The 17,574-nt window shown below is 52.0% G+C and overlaps 1 protein-coding gene and 1 long non-coding RNA gene across 3 annotated transcripts; both read right to left on the reverse strand.

Annotated features, from left to right (window-relative positions):
* Nucleotides 1-1,487: 1,487 nt before the first annotated feature.
* Nucleotides 1,488-12,078, reverse strand: LOC127464593 (uncharacterized; the record flags this gene model as incomplete). Its single annotated transcript, XM_051774949.1, has 13 exons — nucleotides 1,488-1,758; nucleotides 2,178-2,223; nucleotides 2,366-2,385; nucleotides 2,523-2,892; nucleotides 3,628-3,809; nucleotides 3,936-4,007; nucleotides 5,910-6,005; nucleotides 8,470-8,624; nucleotides 9,817-9,964; nucleotides 10,238-10,365; nucleotides 10,639-10,703; nucleotides 11,019-11,083; nucleotides 12,057-12,078. Coding segments are annotated over 11 exons (1,311 nt in total), but the record flags the coding sequence as incomplete, so codon positions are not given.
* A 1,303-nt stretch (nucleotides 12,079-13,381) lies between these two features.
* Nucleotides 13,382-14,482, reverse strand: LOC127464594 (uncharacterized). Of its 2 annotated transcripts, none has more exons than XR_007901464.1 (3): nucleotides 14,146-14,327; nucleotides 13,876-14,088; nucleotides 13,382-13,483 (listed from the first exon to the last, which is right to left on the reverse strand). It is a non-coding gene; the product is annotated as an uncharacterized LOC127464594 (long non-coding RNA). The 2 variants fall into 2 exon arrangements; XR_007901463.1 differs by lacking the exon at nucleotides 13,382-13,483 and adding an exon at nucleotides 14,457-14,482 and having other exon boundaries at nucleotides 13,812-14,088; nucleotides 14,146-14,282.
* Nucleotides 14,483-17,574: the final 3,092 nt, after the last annotated feature.

Below are 17,574 nucleotides of genomic sequence, written 5' to 3' on the forward strand. Positions count from 1 at the left end.
GGCGGAAAAAGCCCAAAATTCGGGGGAAATCCCCCAAAATTAGTGGGGAAAAATCCCCAAATTTTGGGGGGGACACCCCCCAAAATTGGGGGGGGAAAAAACAAAATTGAGGAGGGAAAGAAAAAAAATTGGGGGAAAAATCCTAAAATTTTTTTGGGGGGACCCCCTAAATTAGTGGAAAAAAAACCCTAAAATTGGGGGGGGGAAATCCCCCAAAATTAGTGGGGAAAAACCCCAAAATTTTGGGGGAGGGACCCCAAAATTGGGGGGGGAAAGACCCAAAAGTGGGGGAAAACCCCCAAAATTTTTTGGAGGGGGACGACCCAAAATTGGGGGGGGGGGGAACCCCCAAAATTGGGGGGGAAAAACCAGAACTGGGGGGGGAAAAAAATCCCAAAATTCAGGGGAAACCCCCCAAAATTAGTGGGGGAAAAACCCAAAATTGGGGGGGGGGGGGAACCAAAACTGGGGATAAACCCCAAAATTTTTTGGGAGGGGGGACCCCAAACTTTGGCCTCCCCCCCCCTAAGACACGTCACAGGGACCCCCCCCCAATTTACCCCTCCCCCAGCGATGGGTTTTGCCCAAAACGAGGGGAATTCAACCCAAAAGCAGCTCGGGGGGGGGGGGAGGGGCTGGGGGGGGGCACGGAGGCTCCGCCCCCTCCCCTCCCCCCTCCAAATTGGGTCCGAAGGAGATTTTTGGGGGTCCCTCGGGGGGTCCTGGGAGGGTCCCGATGGAGGCACCAAAACCTGGGGGGGCAAAAAGAGGAGAAAAAAGGGATTTTAGGGAGTTTGGGGAGGGGGAGGGGGGGGAGGGGAAGTGGGGGAGGGGCTAAAATTGGGGGGAGGGGTTAAAATTGGGAGGGAATTGGGGGAGGGGCTAAAATTGGGGGGAGGGACTAAAATGGGGAGGGGTTAAAAATGGGGAGGGTCTAAAGTTGGGGAGGGGCTCAAGTTGGGGGAGGGGCTCAAGTAGGGAGGGAATTGGGGGAGGGGCTAAAGTTGGGGAGGGGCTCAAGTTGGGGGAGGGGCTCAAGTAGGGAGGGAATTGGGGGAGGGGCTAAAATGGGGGAGGGGCTAAAATTGGGGGAGGGGCCCAAGTTGGGAGGGAATTGGGGGAGGGGCTAAAATTGGGGGGAGGGGCTAAAATGGGGGGAGGGGCTAAAATGGGGAGGGGTTTAAAATGGGGAGGGGTTTAAAATGGGGAGGGGCTAAAATTGGGAGGGAATTGGGGGAGGGGCTAAAATTGGGGGAGGGGCTAAAATGGGGAGGGGTTAAAAATGGGGAGGGGTTCAAATTGGGGGAGGGGCTCAAGTTGGGGAGGGGCTCAGATTGGGGGAGGGGTTCAAGTTGGGAGGGAATTGGGGGAGGGGTTAAAATTGGGGGAGGGGCTAAAATTGGGGAGGGGCTAAAATTGGGAGGAAATGGGGGGAGGGGTTGAAATTGGGGGAGGGGCTCAAATTGGGGGGGTCAAATTGGGGGTGCTGAAATTGGGGGGGTTAATTGGGGTGTTAACTAGGGGGTGTCTCACCATTCTGGGGGGTCTCAGCAGCCGCAGGGGTGTTAATTAGGGTGTTAATTAGGGTGTTAATTAGGGTCTCACCATCTCAGCAGCCGCAGGGGTGTTAATTAGGGTGTTAATTAGGGTGTTAATTAGGGTCTCACCCTCTCAGCACCCGCAGCTGTTCCTGTTCTGTCCCGGGTTCCCCCCCAGGGCTGGGGTGTTAATTAGGGTGTTAATTAGGGTGTTAATTAGGCTCTCACCCTCAGCAGCCGCAGCTCTGCCGGGTCTGTCCCGGGTTCCCCCCCCCGGGGCTGGGGTGTTAATTAGGGTGTTAATTAGGGTTAATTAGGGTCTCACCATCTCAGCAGCCGCAGCTCTGCCTGTTCTGTCCCGGGTTCCCCCCCGGGGCTGGGGTGTTAATTAGGGTGTTAATTAGGGTTAATTAGGGTGTTAATTAGGGTGTTAATTAGGGTTAATTAGGGTTAATTAGGCTCACCCTCAGCAGCCGCAGCTCTGCCGGGTCTGTCCCGGGTTCCCCCCCCGGGGCTGGGGTGTTAATTAGGGTGTTAATTAGGGTTAATTAGGGTCTCACCATCTCAGCAGCCGCAGCTCTGCCTGTTCTGTCCCGGGTTCCCCCCCGGGGCTGGGGTGTTAATTAGGGTGTTAATTAGGGTTAATTAGGGTGTTAATTAGGGTGTTAATTAGGGTTAATTAGGGTTAATTAGGCTCACCCTCAGCAGCCGCAGCTCTGCCGGGTCTGTCCCGGGTTCCCCCCCCGGGGCTGGGGCGTTAATTAGGGTGTTAATTAGGGTCTCACCATCTCAGCAGCCGCAGGGGTGTTAATTAGGGTTAATTAGGATGTTAATTAGGGTTAATTAGGCTCTCACCCTCAGCACCCACAGCTCTGCCGGGTCTGTCCCGGGTTCCCCCCCCGGGGCTGTTCTGGGCAGAGGTGCCTGTTCTGGGCTGGGGTGTTAATTAGGGTTAATTAGGCTGTTAATTAGGGTGTTAATTAGGTCTCTCACCCTCAGCAGCCGCAGCTCTGCCGGGTCTGTCCCGGGTTCCCCCCCCGGGGCTGTCGCAGCTGCCGCAGGGAAGCGTCTCCGTACTGGATCCCCGAGCCCATCCGCTCAGGGTCCAGCTCCCCTGGGGGGAAAACAGGGAAAAATGGGGTAAAAACAGGGAAAAATGGGATTGGGGATCCCAAAACCTCCCCCATCCGCTCGGGGTCCAGCTCCCCTGGGGGGAAAACAGGGATAAAAACAGGGATAAATGGGGTAAAAACAGGGAAAAATGGGTAAAAACCTCCCCCATCCGCTCAGGGTCCAGCTCTCCTGGGGAAAACAGGGAAAAATGGGGTAAAAACAGGGAAAAATGGGTAAAAACCTCCCCCATCCACTCGGGGTCCAGCTCCCCTGGGATAAAAACATGGAAAACACAGGGAAAAATGGGATAAAACCAGGGAAAAATGGGCAAAAACCTCCCCCATCCGCTCGGGGTCCAGCTCCCCTGGGGGGAAATGGGATAAAAACAGGGATAAATGGATAAAAACAGGGATTGGGGATCCCAAAACCTCCCCCATCCGCTCAGGGTCCAGCTCTCCTGGGGGGAAACAGGGATAAAAACATGGAAAACACAGGGAAAACACATGGAAAAATGGGATTGGGAACCCCAAAACCTCCCCCATCCACTCGGGGTCCAGCTCTCCTGGGATAAAAACAGGGATAAATGGGGTAAAAACATGGAAAAATGGGGTAAAAACATGGAAAATGGGATTGGGAACCCCAAAACCTCCCCCATCCGCTCGGGGTCCAGCTCCCCTGCGATAAAATGGGATAAAAACATGGAAAACACAGGGAAAAATGGGATTGGGGATCCCAAAACCTCCCCCATCCGCTCGGGGTCCAGCTCTCCTGGGGAAAAATGGGATAAAAACAGGGAAAAATGGGACTGGGGATCCCAAAACCTCCCCCATCCACTCGGGGTCCAGCTCCCCTGGGATAAAATGGGATAAAAACAGGGAAAACACAGGGAAAAATGGGATTGGGAACCCCAAAACCTCCCCCATCCGCTCGGGGTCCAGCTCCCCTGGGGGGAAACAGGGAAAAATGGGGTAAAAACTGGGAAAAATGGGGTAAAAACAGGGAAAAATGGGATTGGGGATCCCAAAACCTCCCCCATCCGCTCGGGGTCCAGCTCTCCTGGGGGAAAATGGGGTAAAAACAGGGATAAATGGGTAAAAACAGGGAAAAATGGGATTGGGGATCCCAAAACCTCCCCCATCCGCTCGGGGTCCAGCTCCCCTGGGGGGAAATGGGATAAAAACAGGGATAAATGGATAAAAACAGGGATTGGGGATCCCAAAACCTCCCCCATCCGCTCAGGGTCCAGCTCCCCTGGGGGGAAACAGGGATAAAAACATGGAAAACACAGGGAAAACACATGGAAAAATGGGATTGGGAACCCCAAAACCTCCCCCATCCGCTCGGGGTCCAGCTCTCCTGGGGGGAAATGGGATAAAAACATGGAAAAATGGGTAAAAACATGGAAAAATGGGATAAAACCAGGGATAAATGGATAAAAACCTCCCCCATCCGCTCGGGGTCCAGCTCTCCTGGGGAAAAATGGGATAAAAACAGGGAAAAATGGGACTGGGGATCCCAAAACCTCCCCCATCCACTCGGGGTCCAGCTCCCCTGGGATAAAATGGGATAAAAACAGGGAAAACACATGGAAAAATGGGATTGGGAACCCCAAAACCTCCCCCATCCGCTCGGGGTCCAGCTCCCCTGGGGGAAAATGGGGTAAAAACAGGGATAAATGGGTAAAAACAGGGAATAATGGGATTGGGGATCCCAAAACCTCCCTCATCTGCTCGGGGTCCAGCTCCCCTGGGGGAAAACATGGAAAACACATGGAAAAATGGGGTAAAAACAGGGAAAAATGGGTAAAAACCTCCCCCATCCGCTTGGGGTGCAGCTCCCCTGGGGGAAAAATGGGATAAACACATGGAAAAATGGATAAAACCAGGGATTGGGGATCCCAAACCTCCCCCATCCGCTCAGGATCCAGCTCTCCTGGGAATAAAAACAGGGAAAATGGGATAACACCTGGGGTTCTGTGGAATGCCTGGAATTCTGTGGAACCCCTGGAATTCTGTGGAGTGCCCTGGAATTCTCTGGGCATGCCTGGAATGCTCTGGAATGCCTGGAATTCTCTGGGCATGCCTGGAATGCTCTGGAATGCCTGGAATTTGCCAGAACACCTGGAATTCTCTGGGCATGCCTGGAATTCTGTGGAACCCCTGGAATTCTGTGGAATGCCTGGAATTTGCCAGAACACCTGCAGTTCTGTGGAACCCCTGGAATGCTGTGGAACCCCTGGAATTCTGTGGAATGCCTGGAATTCTGTGGGACCCCTGGAATGCTCCAGACCCCCTGGAATTCTCTGGGCATGCCTGGAATTCTGTGGACCCCCTGGAATTCTGTGGGACCCCTGGAATTCTGTGGACCCCCTGGAATTCTCCGGAACCCCTGGAATTCTGAGGAACCCCTGGAATGTTCCAGACCCCCTGGAATTCTCTGGGCATGCCTGGAATTCTGTGGACCCCCTGGAATTCTGTGGAACCCCTGGAATTCTCCAGAACCCCTGGAATTCTGTGGAATGCCTGGAATTCTGTGGGACCCCTGGAATGCTCCAGACCCCCTGGAATTCTCTGGGCATGCCTGGAATTCTGTGGGACCCCTGGAATTCTGTGGACCCCCTGGAATTCTGCGGACCCCCTGGAATTCTGCGGACCCCCTGGAATTCTGTGGGACCCCTGGAATTCTGTGGACCCCCTGGAATTCTCCGGAACCCCTGGAATTCTCCGGAACCCCTGGAATTCTGGGGAACCCCTGGAATGTTCCAGACCCCCTGGAATTCTCTGGGCATGCCTGGAATTCTGTGGACCCCCTGGAATTCTGTGGGACCCCTGGAATTCTGTGGACCCCCTGGAATTCTCCGGAACCCCTGGAATTCTCCGGAACCCCTGGAATTCTGGGGAACCCCTGGAATGCTCCAGACCCCCTGGAATTCTCTGGGCATGCCTGGAATTCTGTGGACCCCCTGGAATTCTGTGGGACCCCTGGAATTCTGTGGAACCCTTGGAATTCTGCGGAACCCCTGGAATTCTGTGGAATGCCTGGAATTCTGTGGAACCCCTGGAATTCTGTGGAACCCTTGGAATTCTGTGGAACCCCTGGAATTCTGTGGGACCCCTGGAATTCTGTGGAACCCTTGGAATTCTGCGGACCCCCTGGAATTCTGTGGACCCCCTGGAATGCTCCGGCCCCCCTGGAATTCTCCGGCCCCCCCGGAATGCTCCGTCCCCCCGGAATTGCCGGCACCCCCCCGGTGCTGACCGGAGTCGATCTTGTTGAGGATGGTCCTGGCGCACTTCAGGAACGCCTCCTCCACGTTCTCCCCGCTCAGGGCGCTCGTCTCCAGGAACATCAGCTCTGGGGCCCGGGAAAATCGGGACAATCCCGCCATTCCCAACGGGAACTGCCCTCCCCTCAGCCCCGGCCCCTTCCTCCTCCTCCTCCTCCTCCTCCTCCTCCTCCTCCCCGTCATTCCCGCCGGGAATGGCCCCGCCCTCTCCATCCCCCCAGTCCTGTTACCCCCCCCCTTATCCCGGCATTCCCGTTATTCCCAGTAATTCCCATTATTTCCCATTATCCCCCCGTTATTCCCATTAATTCCCATTATTCCCATTATCCCCCTGTTATCCCAGCATTCCCGTTATTCCCATTATTTCCCATTATCCCCTGTTATGCCCCCCTCATCCCGGGATTCCCATTATTCCCATTATTTCCCATTATCCCTGTTATCCCCCCTTATCCCAGCATTCCCGTCATTCCCAGTAATTCCCATTATCCCTGTTATCCCTCCCTCATCCCGGGATTCCTGTTATTCCCATTAATTCCCGTTATCCCCTGTTATTCCCATTATCCCTGTTATCCCCCGTTATCCTGGGATTCCCGTCATTCCCATTATTTCCCATTATCCTCCATTATTCCCATTATCCCTCTCTCCACATTATCCCCCAGTCTTCCTGTTATTCCCATTATCCCTGTTATCCCCCCGTTATCCTGGGATTCCCGTTATTCCCATTAATTCCCATTAATTCCCATTATCCCCTGTTATCCCAGCATTCCCGTTATTCCCAGTGTTCCCATTATCCCTGTTACCCCCCCCCTTATCCTGGCATTCCCGTTATTCCCAATTATTCCCATTAATTCCCATTATCCCTGTTATCCCCCCGTTATCCTGGGATTCCCGTTATTCCCATTATCCCCTGTTATCCCCCCCGTTATCCCAGCATTCCCATTATTCCCAGTAATTCCCATTATCCCCCGTTATTCCCATTATCCCTCTCTCCCCGTTATCCCCCAGTCTTCCTCATTATTCCCATTATTCCCATTATCTCCTGTTATCCCCCATTATTCCCATTATCCCCTGTTATCCCATTCTCCCCCATTCTCCCCATTATTCCCATTATTCCTGTTATTCCCTATTATCCCCCATTATTCCCATTATCCCCCATTATCCCATTCTCTCTCATTATCCCACTATTCCCACTATTCCCATTATTTCTCCCATTATTCCCTATTATCCCCCATTATTCCCATTATTCCCATTATCCCATTCTCTCTCATTATCCCACTATTCCCACTATTCCCATTATTCCCTATTATCCCCCATTACTCCCACTGTTCCCATGATTTCCCATTATCCCGTTATCCCATTATTCCCTCATTATCCCTCGTTATCCTGTTCTCCCCCGTTCTCCCGCCCTTCCCGGTGCCATTCCCGTTATCCCAGTGCCCTTCCCGCCGTTCCCAACGTTCTCCTGGGCCAATCTGGAGGCCTCCAGGAATGTGACCTCCCTTCCCATTCCCCCATTCCCGTTATCCCACAATTCCTGCCATTCCCACTGTTCTCCTGGGCCAATCTGGAGGCCTCCAGGAACATGACCTCCCTTCCCATTCCCCCATTATTCCCATTATCCCATAATTCCCATTATCCCACCGTTCTCCTGGGCCAATCTGGAAGCTTCCAGGAATGTGACCTCCCTCCCCATTATTCCCGTTATCCCATAATTCCCAGCATTCCCACCGTTCTCCTGGGTGAATCTGGAGGCCTCCAGGAACGTCCCCTCCCTCCCCATTCCCATTATCCCCGTTATTCCCGTTATCCCACCGTTCTCCTGGGTGAATCTGGAGGCCTCCAGGAAGGTGACCTCCCCCCCCATTCCCATTATCCCATAATTCCTGCCATTCCCAGCATTCCCACCGTTCTCCTGGGCGAATCTGGAGGCCTCCAGGAAGGTGACCTCCCTCCCCATTCCCCCATTATTCCCATTATCCCATTATTCCCACTATCCCACCGTTCTCCCGGGCGAATCTGGAAGCTTCCAGGAACGTCCCCTCCCTCCCCATTCCCATTATCCCACAATTCCCAGCATTCCCACTGTTCTCCTGGGCCAATCTGGAAGCCTCCAGGAATGTGACCTCCCTCCCCATTCCCCCATTCCCGTTATCCCAGTGTCATTCCCGTTATCCCACCGTTCTCCCGGGCGAATCTGGAGGCCTCCAGGAAGGTGACCTCCCTCCCCATTCCCATTATCCCACAATTCCCAGCATTCCCAGCATTCCCACCGTTCTCCTGGGCGAATCTGGAGGCCTCCAGGAACATCCCCTCCCTCCCCATTCCCATTATCCCAGCATTATTCCCATTATCTCACCGTTCTCCTGGGCGAATCTGGAGGCCTCCAGGAACGTCCCCTCCCTCCCCATTCCCATTATCCCATAATTCCCATTATCCCACCGTTCTCCTGGGCCAATCTGGAGGCCTCCAGGAACGTCCCCTCCCTCCCCATTCCCATTATCCCATAATTCCTGCCATTCCCAGCATTCCCACCGTTCTCCTGGGCGAATCTGGAGGCCTCCAGGAATGTGACCTCCCTGTCGGGCTCCAGGTCCCGTTTGTTCCCGCACAGCAGGATCACGATGTTGGGGCTCGCCAGGGTCCGGGCGTCCGACAGCCAGTGGGCCAGCGAGTTGTACGTCTCACGGCTGGAATGTCATGGGAATGTCATGGGAATATCATGGGAATGTCATGGGAATGTCATGGGAATATTGGGGACACAGTGAGCCAGCGAGTTGTACGTCTCACGGCTGGAATGTTGGGAATGTTGGGAATATCATGGGAATATTGGGGACACAGTGGGCCAGGGAGTTGTACGTCTCACGGCTGGGAAATATTGGGAATGTCATGGGAATGTCATGGGAATACTGGGGACACAGTGGGCCAGGGAGTTGTACGTCTCACGGCTGGGAAAACATTGGGAATGTCATGGGAATGTCATGGGAATATTGGGGACACAGGGAGCCAGGGAGTTGTACGTCTCACGGCTGGGAAACATTGGGAATGTCATGGGAATGTCATGGGAATGTCATGGGAATATCATGGGAATGTCATGGGAATATCATGGGAATATTGGGGACACAGTGGGCCAGCGAGTTGTACGTCTCACGGCTGGAATGTTGGGAATGTTGGGAATATCATGGGAATATTGGGGATAGGAGGGACACAGTGGGCCAGGGAGTTGCACGTCTCACGGCTGGGAAAACAGGGACTATTGGGAATATCATGGGAATATTGGGAATATTGGAAATATTGGGAATAGAAGGGACACAGTGGGCCAGGGAGTTCTACGTCTCACGGCTGGAATATTGGGAATATCATGGGAATATTGGGAATATTGGGAATATTGGGAATATTGGGGATAGAAGGGACACAGGGAGCCAGGGAGTTGTACATCTCATGGCTGGGAAAATGGGAATAACGGGAATGTTGGGAATATTGGGAATAGGAGGGACACAGTGGGCCAGGGAGTTGTACGTCTCATGGCTGGAATGTCATGGGAATGTCATGGGAATGTCATGGGAATGTCATGGGAATGTTGGGAATATTGGGGACACAGGGAGCCAGGGAGTTGTACGTCTCACGGCTGGGAAACCGGGAATATTGGGAATATCATGGGAATATTGGGAATATTGGAAATATTGGGAATGGAAGGGACACAGTGGACCAGGGAGTTGTACGTCTCACGGCTGGAATATTGGGAATATCATGGGAATGTTGGGAACAGTGGGATAACGGGATAAGGGAGCAATGGGATAACGGGATAAGGGGATAAGGGGCCAACATTCCCGGCAGTGTCGGCGAAGGCCCCAAATCGGTGGGAATTTGCCCCAAACCCACCTGGTGATGTCATAGACGAGCAGGGCCCCCGCGGCCCCCCGGTAATAACTGCGGGTCACAGACCTGGAAAACAGGGAATAGACACCGGGAATGAGGGGAATAAACACTGGGAATGAGGGGATGGACACTGGGAATGAGGGGATGGACACTGGGAATGAGGGGATGGACACCGGGAATGAGGGGATGGACACCGGGAATGAGGGGAATAAACACTGGGAATGAGGGGATGGACACTGGGAATGAGGGGATGGACACTGGGAATGAGGGGATGGACACTGGGAATGAGGGGATGGACACCGGGAATGAGGGGATGGACACCGGGAATGAGGGGATGGACACCAGGAATGAGGGGATGGACACTGGGAATGAGGGGATGGACACTGGGAATGAGGGGATGGACACCGGGAATGAGGGGATGGACACTGGGAATGAGGGGATGGACACTGGGAATGAGGGGAATAAACACCGGGAATGAGGGGATGGACACCAGGAATGAGGGGATGGACACCGGGAATGAGGGAATGGACACCGGGAATGAGGGGATGGACACTGGGAATGAGGGGATGGACACCGGGAATGAGGGGATGGACACCGGGAATGAGGGGATGGACACTGGGAATGAGGGGATGGACATTGGGAATGAGGGAATGGACACCGGGAATGAGGGGATGGACACCGGGAATGAGGGGAATAAACACTGGGAATGAGGGGATGGACACTGGGAATGAGGGGATGGACACCGGGAATGAGGGGATGGACACCGGGAATGAGGGGATGGACACTGGGAATGAGGGGATGGACACTGGGAATGAGGGGATGGACACCGGGAATGAGGGGATGGACACTGGGAATGAGGGGAATAAACACCGGGAATGAGGGGATGGACACTGGGAATGAGGGGATGGACACTGGGAATGAGGGGATGGACACCGGGAATGAGGGGATGGACACCGGGAATGAGGGGATGGACACTGGGAATGAGGGGATGGACACTGGGAATGAGGGGATGGACACTGGGAATGAGGGGATGGACACCGGGAATGAGGGGATGGACACTGGGAATGAGGGGAATAAACACCGGGAATGAGGGGATGGACACTGGGAATGAGGGGATGGACACCGGGAATGAGGGGATGGACACTGGGAATGAGGGGATGGACACTGGGAATGAGGGGATGGACACTGGGAATGAGGGAATGGACACCGGGAATGAGGGGATGGACACCGGGAATGAGGGGAATAAACACCGGGAATGAGGGGATGGACACTGGGAATGAGGGGATGGACACCGGGAATGAGGGGATGGACACTGGGAATGAGGGGATGGACACCGGGAATGAGGGGAATAAACACTGGGAATGAGGGGATGGACACTGGGAATGAGGGGATGGACACCGGGAATGAGGGGATGGACACTGGGAATGAGGGGAATAAACACTGGGAATGAGGGGAATAAACACCGGGAATGAGGGGATGGACACTGGGAATGAGGGGATGGACACCGGGAATGAGGGGATGGACACCGGGAATGAGGGGATGGACACCAGGAATGAGGGGATGGACACTGGGAATGAGGGGATGGACACTGGGAATGAGGGAATGGACACCGGGAATGAGGGGATGGACACTGGGAATGAGGGGAATAAACACTGGGAATGAGGGGAATAAACACTGGGAATGAGGGGATGGACACTGGGAATGAGGGGATGGACACCGGGAATGAGGGGATGGACACCGGGAATGAGGGGATGGACACCAGGAATGAGGGGATGGACACTGGGAATGAGGGGATGGACACTGGGAATGAGGGAATGGACACCGGGAATGAGGGGATGGACACTGGGAATGAGGGGATGGACACTGGGAATGAGGGGATGGACACTGGGAATGAGGGGATGGACACTGGGAATGAGGGGATGGACACCGGGAATGAGGGGATGGACACCGGGAATGAGGGGAATAAACACTGGGAATGAGGGGATGGACACTGGGAATGAGGGGATGGACACCGGGAATGAGGGGATGGACACTGGGAATGAGGGGAATAAACACTGGGAATGAGGGGAATAAACACCGGGAATGAGGGGATGGACACTGGGAATGAGGGGATGGACACCGGGAATGAGGGGATGGACACCGGGAATGAGGGGATGGACACCGGGAATGAGGGGATGGACACCAGGAATGAGGGGATGGACACTGGGAATGAGGGGATGGACACTGGGAATGAGGGAATGGACACCGGGAATGAGGGGATGGACACTGGGAATGAGGGGAATAAACACTGGGAATGAGGGGAATAAACACTGGGAATGAGGGGATGGACACTGGGAATGAGGGGATGGACACCGGGAATGAGGGGATGGACACCAGGAATGAGGGGATGGACACTGGGAATGAGGGGATGGACACTGGGAATGAGGGAATGGACACCGGGAATGAGGGGAGAGAGTGGGAATGAGGGGATGGACACTGGGAATGAGGGGATGGACACTGGGAATGAGGGGATGGACACTGGGAATGAGGGGATGGACACTGGGAATGAGGGAATGGACACCGGGAATGAGGGGATGGACACTGGGAATGAGGGAATGAACACTGGGAATGAGGGGAATAAACACCGGGAATGAGGGGATGGACACCGGGAATGAGGGGATGGACACTGGGAATGAGGGGATGGACACTGGGAATGAGGGGATGGACACCGGGAATGAGGGGATGGACACCGGGAATGAGGGGATGGACACCGGGAATGAGGGGATGGACACTGGGAATGAGGGGATGGACACTGGGAATGAGGGGAATAAACACTGGGAATGAGGGGATGGACACCGGGAATGAGGGGATGGACACCGGGAATGAGGGGATGGACACTGGGAATGAGGGGATGGACACTGGGAATGAGGGGATGGACACTGGGAATGAGGGGATGGACACCGGGAATGAGGGGATGGACACCGGGAATGAGGGGATGGACATTGGGAATGAGGGGATGGACACTGGGAATGAGGGGATGGACACTGGGAATGAGGGGATGGACACTGGGATGATGAAGAGGAGGATGAAGATGAAGATGATGAAGAAGACGAGGATGGAGATGAGGAGGATGAAGATGAAGGCTGGAGATGAGGATGAGGATGAAGACGATGAGGAAGATGAGGAGGAGGACGGAGATGAGATGGATGAGGATGCTGAGGATGATGAAGATGAGGAGGAGGAGGCTGGGGAGGAAGGCTGACCTGAACCGCTCCTGCCCGGCCGTGTCCCAGATCTGGAGCTTCACCGTCTTCCCGCCCACCGTGACCACCTTGGAGCCGAATTCCACCCCGATGGTGTGGTTGGAGTCCTGCTTGACTGGGGACCCCAAAAACTGACCCCAAACTGACCCAAAACCCACCCAAATCACCCCAAAAACTGACCCAAATCCACCCCGATGGTGTGGTTGGAGTCCTGCTTGACTGGGGGACACCAAACACCCCAAACTGACCCCAAAACTGACCCCAAAACTGACCCCAAACTGACCCCAAAAACTGACCCCAAACTGACCCCAAAAACTGACCCCAAACTGACCCAAAACTGGCCCCAAACTGACCCCAAACTGACCCAATTCCACCCCGAGGGTGTGGTTGGAGTCCTGCTTGACTGGGGGACACCAAACACCCCAAAACTGACCCCAAAACTGACCCCAAACTGACCCAAATCACCCCAAAAACTGACCCAATTCCACCCCGAGGGTGTGGTTGGAGTCCTGCTTGACTGGGAACCCCAAAAACTGACCCAAAACTGGCCCAAATCACCCCAAAAACTGACCCAAAACTGACCCAAATCACCCCAAAAACTGACCCAAAACTGACCGAAAATTGACCCAAAAACTGACCCAAAAACTGACCCAAATCCACCCCGATGGTGTGGTTGGAGTCCTGCTTGACTAGGAACCCCAAAAACTGACCCCAAAACTGACCCAAAACTGGCCCCAAACTGACCCCAAAAACTGACCCAAATCACCCCAAAAACTGACCCCATCACCTCAAAAACTGACCCCAAAAACTGACCCCAAACTGACCCCAAACTGACCCAAATCACCCCAAAAACTGACCCAAATCCACCCCGATGGTGTGGTTGGAGTCCTGCTTGACTGGGAACCCCAAAAACTGACCCAAAACTGGCCCAAATCACCCCAAAAACTGACCCCAAACTGACCCAAATCACCCCAAAAACTGACCCCAAACTGACCCAAATCACCCCAAAAACTGACCCCAAACTGACCCAAAACTGGCCCAAATCACCCCAAAAACTGACCCAAAACTGACCCAAATCACCCCAAAAAACTGACCCCAAAAACTGACCCCAAACTGACCCAAATCACCCCAAAAACTGACCCAAATCACCCCAAAAACTGACCCCAAAAACTGACCCCAAACTGACCCAAATCAACCCAAAAACTGACCCCAAACTGACCCCAAAAACTGACCCCAAACTGGCCCAAATCACCCCAAAAACTGACCCCAAAAACTGACCCCAAAACTGACCCCAAACCGACCCAAATCACCCCAAAAACTGACCCCAAATCACCCCCAGGGTGTGGTTGGAGTCCTGCTTGACTGGGAATGCCAAAAATCGACCCAAATCACCCCAAAAACTGACCCAAATCACCCCAAAAACTGACCCCAAACACCTCAAAAACTGACCCCAAAAACTGACCCAAAACACTCCAAAAACTGACTCAAAACTGACCCAAATCACCCAAAAACTGACCCCAAAAACTGACCCCAAAACTGACCGCAAGTGACCCCAAATCACCCCAAAAACTGACTCAAAACACTCCAAAACTCCCCAAACTGACCCGAATTCACCCCAAAAACTGACCCAAAACTGACCCAAAACGGACCCAAAACACCCCAAAAACTGACCCCAAACTGACTCAAATCACCCCAAAAACTGACCCCAAACTGACCCAAACCACCCCAAAAAAGACTCAAAAACTGACCCAAAATTGATCCAAATCACCCCAAAAACTGACCCAAAAACTGATCCAAAACTGACTCAAAAATTGACCCAAAACTGACCCAAACCACCCCAAAAACTGCCCCAAAACTGCCCCAAAACACTCCAAAACTCCCAAAACTGACCCGAATTCACTCCCAAAACTGACCCAAATTACCCCAAAAACTGCCCCAAAACTGACCCCAAAACTTACTCAAATCATCCCAAAAATTGACTCAAAACTGATCCAAAAACTGACTCAAATCACCCCAAAATTTGGCCCAAATCACCCCAAAATCCTCCAAATTACCCCAAAACCCAACAAAAAACCCTCAAAATGACAAAAAAATCAACAATAAAACCCTAAAAATGCCCCAAAATCCCTTAAACCCCCCCAAAAAGCTCCAAAAAACCTCCAAAATCCACCAAAAAGCCCCCAAATTGCTCAAAATTCCCCCAAATTGCCTCAAAACCCAACGAAAACTCCCACAAAATGACAAAAAAACCCAAATTCCCCCAAAAAATCCCCAAAAAAGCTCCAAAAAAGCCCCAAAAATCCCCAAATTCCACCAAAAAGCCCCAAAATCGCTCAAAATTCCCCCAAATCCCATCAAAAAAACACTGAAAACAACCAAAAAATCAACAATAAACCCCTAAAAATGCCCCAGAACCCCCTAAAACCCCCCCAAAAAACCTCCAGAAAAGCTCCAAATTCCCTCAAAAAGTCCCAAATCCCCAAAATTACCCAAAATTCCCCCAAAACCCAACAAAAAAAACCTAAAAATGACCGAAAAATCAACAATAAACCCCTAAAAATGCCCCAAAACCCCTTAAACCCCCCCAAAAAAACCTCCAAAAAAGCTCCAAATTCCCTCAAAAAGCCCCAAATCCCCAAAATTACCCAAAATTCTCCCAAATTACCCCACAACCCATCAAAAAAACCCCTGAAAACAACCGAAAAATCAACAATAAACCCCTAAAAATGCCCCCAAACCCCCTAAAACCCCCCAAAAAAACCTCCAAAAAAGCTCCAAATTCCCTCAAAAAGCCCCAAATCCCCAAAATTACCCAAAATTCCCCCAAATTTCCCCAAAACCCATCAAAAAAAACCCTGAAAACGACCGAAAAATCAACAATAAACCCCTAAAAATGCCCCAAAACCCCTTAAAACCCCCCCAAAAAAACCTCCAAAAAAGCTCCAAATTCCCTCAAAAAGCCCCAAATCCCCAAAATTACCCAAAATTCCCCCAAATTACCCCAAAACCCATCAAAAAAACCCCTGAAAACGACCGAAAAATCAACAATAAAACCCTAAAAAATGCCCCAAAACCCCCTAAAACCCCCCAAAAAAACCTCCAAAAAAGCTCCAAATTCCCTCAAAAAGCCCCAAATCCCCAAAATTACCCAAAATTCCCCCAAATTGCCCCAAAACCCATCAAAAAAACCCCTGAAAACGACCGAAAAATCAACAATAAACCCCTAAAAATGCCCCAAAACCCCTTAAACCCCCCCAAAAAAACCTCCAAATTCCCTCAAAAGCTCCAAATCCCCAAAATTACCCAAAATTCCCCCAAATTTCCCCAAAACCCATCAAAAAAAAACCCTGAAACCGACCGAAAAATCAACAATAAACCCCTAAAAATGCCCCAAAACCCCCTAAAACCCCCCCGAAAAAGCCCCAAAAAAACTCCAAAAAAATCCCCAAATTGCCCCAAATTGCCCCAAGCCCCCCAAAAGCCCCAAAACAGGTGGATTTTGCCCCAAACCCTACACTTGCTCTCGATGAAGTGATGCAGCAAACAGGATTTCCCGGTCCCGGCGCTGCCGATCACCAGGAACTTGAACAGGAAATCTGGGAGAGAAACACCCAAAATCGGGGCTTTTCAGCCAAAAACCACCCCAAAGCATCGAATTCCCCAGAAAGCCCAAAATTGCCCCCCAAAAAAACCCCAAAAACCAACAAAACCCCCCCGAAATGACCCAAAATTCCCCTAAAAATGGTCAAAGAAAGGCCCAAAATGACCCAAAATGACCCCAAATCCCCCCAAAAATCTCCCTAAAAATGATTAAAGGCCCAAAACGACCCAAATTCTCCCCAAATGGTCCCAAAATCTTCCAAATCCTCAAAAAGCCCCAAAAAGGCCCCACAAAAAACCCCAAAATGACCTCAGAAAACAACAAAAAATACCCAAAATGACCCAAAACCCAAAAATGCCCCCAAAAATGGTCAAAGAAAGGCCCAAAATGACCCAAATTCCCCCAAAATGGTCCCAAAATCCTCAAAACCCCTCAAATTGCCCCCAAAAATTCCCCCAAAAAAGCCACAAAAGACCCCAGAAAACAACAAAAAAACCCCAAATTTACCCAAATCCCCCCAAAAATCCCCCCAAAAATGGTCAAAGAAAGGCCCAAAATGACCCAAATTCCACTAAAATGCCCAAAATCCTCAAAAACCCTCAAATTGCCCCAAAATGGTCCAAAAGAAACCACAAAAGCCCAGAAAACAACAAAAAAACCCCAAAATGACCCAAAATTCCCATAAAAATGGTCAAAAAAAGGCCCAAAATGACCCAAATTCCCCCAAAATGGTCCCAAAATCCTCAAAACCCCTCAAATTGCCCCAAAAAGGCCCCAGAAAAAAACCCAAAATGACCTCAGAAAACAACAAAAAACCCCAAAATGACCCAAAAATCCCATTAAAATGGTCAAAAAAGGTCCCAAAATGACCCAAATTCTCCCCAAATGGTCCCAAAATCCTCAAAAACCCTCAAATTG

This window comes from Manacus candei, unplaced genomic scaffold, assembly GCF_025592945.1.
Source record: "Manacus candei isolate 608988 ecotype Guabito, Panama unplaced genomic scaffold, ASM2559294v1 h1tg000239l, whole genome shotgun sequence".
Taxonomy (NCBI): Eukaryota; Metazoa; Chordata; class Aves; order Passeriformes; family Pipridae; genus Manacus; species Manacus candei.